This window comes from Mandrillus leucophaeus, unplaced genomic scaffold (genome assembly GCF_000951045.1).
Source record: "Mandrillus leucophaeus isolate KB7577 unplaced genomic scaffold, Mleu.le_1.0 Scaffold1672, whole genome shotgun sequence".
Lineage (NCBI taxonomy): Eukaryota > Metazoa > Chordata > Mammalia > Primates > Cercopithecidae > Mandrillus > Mandrillus leucophaeus.
In genome coordinates, this window is record NW_012101668.1 from 60,517 (window position 1) to 63,587 (window position 3,071).

General features: G+C 44.1%; 1 protein-coding gene across 1 annotated transcript in view; it reads right to left on the minus strand.

Annotated features, from left to right (window-relative positions):
• LOC105537024 (WASH complex subunit FAM21A) overlaps positions 1–3,071 on the minus strand; it is a 67,934-nt gene that overhangs the window by 53,119 nt on the left and 11,744 nt on the right. The window contains exon 3 of the mRNA XM_011976506.1: positions 422–554. Coding sequence (XP_011831896.1) covers positions 422–554 — 133 coding nt within the window. The remainder of the gene's footprint in view (positions 1–421; positions 555–3,071) is intronic.

Here is a 3,071-nt window from a genome sequence, read left to right on the forward strand (position 1 = left end):
CTCAATTTGGTGTGACTCAGCAAAGCTCAAACTGGATGAGAAATGTTCAGCTAAAGAATGACTAGAAGAGTTTGGTTCAGGCCAGGTGCGGTGGCTCGTGTCTGTAATCCAGACTCCGTCTCAAAAAAAAAAAAAAAAAAAAAAAAAAAAAAAGAAAAAGAAAAGAAAAAAAGAACACACAGAGAAACATTTAGAAGTAACACGGCATGAGCATGATGTCTCCCTAATAGGTTCAAGACAAAATATTATGTATATGTAAAGAACAATAAAACAAATGTGGTGAAATATTAACTGGTAATCCCAGGTGAAGGGTATATGAGAGTTCTTTGAACTATTCTTGAAACTTTAATGTAAAATTCGAAATTATTTTAAAATAAAAAATAAATGTTAAGGAACAAAAGTACTTGGTGAAGAAAAGTACCTTCACTGGATAGCTCTCCAAGACCTACATCTTCTTGTTCCATGAACGGCTTTGACCCGATGAGATATGGCAAAGGACGATCAATGTATAGATCCTGTACATCATGAAAGGAATAAACTATCAAATGTTTCAGCTGAAAACAAACTTACATGTGCCACCTGATACCCTGTTCCATCTGACTATCCTAAACAAGCTACATAACGAAGGTGAATAAGAAACACAGCAGGACTAAAAGTTAAAAAAAAAAATTACGTTTTTCACTGATTTTTTTAAAAAGTCAAATCCTAGGTAAAGATGCCAAGGAGGTAAGGCCAGACACCATGGCTCACGCCTGTAATCCCAGCACTTCAGGAAGCTGAGGCGGGTGAATCACCTGAGGTCAGGAGTTTGAAACCAGCCTGGCCAACATGGCGAAACCCCGTCTCTACTAAAAACACAAAAAAATTAGCCACGCAAGTTGGCAGGCACCTGTCATCCCAGCTACTCGGGAGGCTGAGGCAGGAGAATCACTTGAACCCAGGAAACAGAGGTTGCAGTGAGCTGAGATAGTGCCACTGCACTCTAGCCTGGACAACAAGAGCGAAACTCCATCTCAAAAAAAAAAAAAACATGCCGAAGTAAAGCTGAATCACACAGAATCTCCCTCCCCAAGGGCCTAATTAACAAAATTTAACAAAAATGTCAAAAGCCTACCAAAAGTTTATCAGCAGCAAGCAAACAGGGAAAAGGGTACAACCTCCTATTATAAGGTCCAAGAGGAGGACCAAGGAAAGAAACTGAACATTCTGGCGAGCTGTCCTCTAAAAAGATAGTACTAATGAGATTATATATATATATATATATATAATTTATATATATATATAACATAAAGATAGATTAGGCCGGGCAATCTCATGCCTGCAATCCCAGCACTTTGGGAGGCTGAGGCAGGTGGATCACTTGAGGTCAGGAGTTTGAGACCAGCCTGGCCAACATGGTAAAACCCAGTATCTACCGAAAATACAAAAAATTAGCCAGGTGTGGTGGTGCACACCTGTAATCCCAGGTACTCAGGAGACTGAGACAGGAGAATCTCTTGAACCCAGGAGGTGGAGGTTGCAGTGAGTCAACATCACATCACTGCACTCCAGCCTGGGCAACAAGAGCGAAACTCTGTCTCAAAAAAAAAAAAAATTATAACCCAAGAAACAGAAGAACAATACCCCCTAATGGTTCCACACTGTTGAATTTAGAAAAGTGAAGTTGGTAAAATAAGACCAGATGAGAAAACAGAGTGAAGTGCAGGAGACTGTGGCCCCAACAGCACATGCTGGAGATCTGCCCATGTCAGCCATCTTCTCCTGTCAGTCCCACACCAAACACATGTTAAAAATTTAGGGTCGGTCGGATGCAGTGGCTCCCACCTGTAATCCCAGTACTTTGGGAGGCTGAGGTGGGTGGATCGCTTGAGGTCAGGAGTTCAAGACCAGCCTGGTCATCATGGTGAAACCCCATCTCTACTAAAAAATACAAACTATAAAAATATAAATATAAAAATAAGCCAGGTGCCGTGGCGCATGCCTGTAATCCCAGCTACTTGGAAGGCTGAGGCAGGAGAATTGCTTGAACCCAGGAGACAAGCTGCAGTGAGCCGAGATTGCACCACCGCACTCCAGCCTGGGCAACAAGAGTGAAACTGTCTCAAAAAAAAAAAAAAGGGTCAAGGGTCAAGAAAGTGCTCCACTCTTGTACAGCCTCCTACCTCCACTGCTGAAGGAAATGCTGTCCCCTGTGAGGCACTGCCCTTCGGCAATGATCTCTCTTCCTTGTCAAAGGACCCTGGGGCAGGGGAGAATAATTCCGATGCTTCACACAACAGAAAGATTGGGAAGGTTAATGTAAAGGTTCAATGACGTCACAGCAACCAATGGAGTATAAGGCAAAGACAGCGTGAATTTGGACTAATTCTCACTGACTCAGAAGACATCCCCAGATCCTCCTACAAAAGAAAAGTGTACCTCCGGCCGGGCGCGGTGGCTCACACCTGTAATCCCAGCACTTTGGGAGGCCGAGACGGGCGGATCACGAGGTCAGGAGATCGAGACCATCCTGGCTAACATGGTGAAACCCCGTCTCTACTAAAAAATACAAAAAACTAGCCGGGTGAGGTGGCGGGCGCCTATAGTCCCAGCTACTCGGGAGGCTGAGGCAGGCGAATGGCATGAACCCGGGCGGCGGAGCTTGCAGTGAGCTGAGATTCGGCCACTGCACTCCAGCCTGGGTGACAGAGCGAGACTCCGTCTCAAAAAAAAAAAAAAAAAAAAAAAAGAAAAGTGTACCTCCACAACTTTCTCTGCCAGGGGAAAAAAAAGAGAGAAAGTGCTATCTGTCTTGGAAGTATCACATGTGGTCCAGGCAATACATTTCCCAGAGTCCACTGCTGACTTTTAAAGACATACAGTGAAAATCCAAGCAGCAAGTGTACCGGTCAGTGCCAAATGATCTGCCTCAATTTGGTGTGACTCAGCAAAGCTCAAACTGGATGAGAAATGTTCAGCTAAAGAATGACTAGAAGAGTTTGGTTCAGGCCAGGTGCGGTGGCTCGTGTCTGTAATCCCAGCACTTTGGAAGGCCAAGGAGAAACATTTAGAAGTAACACGGCATGAGCATG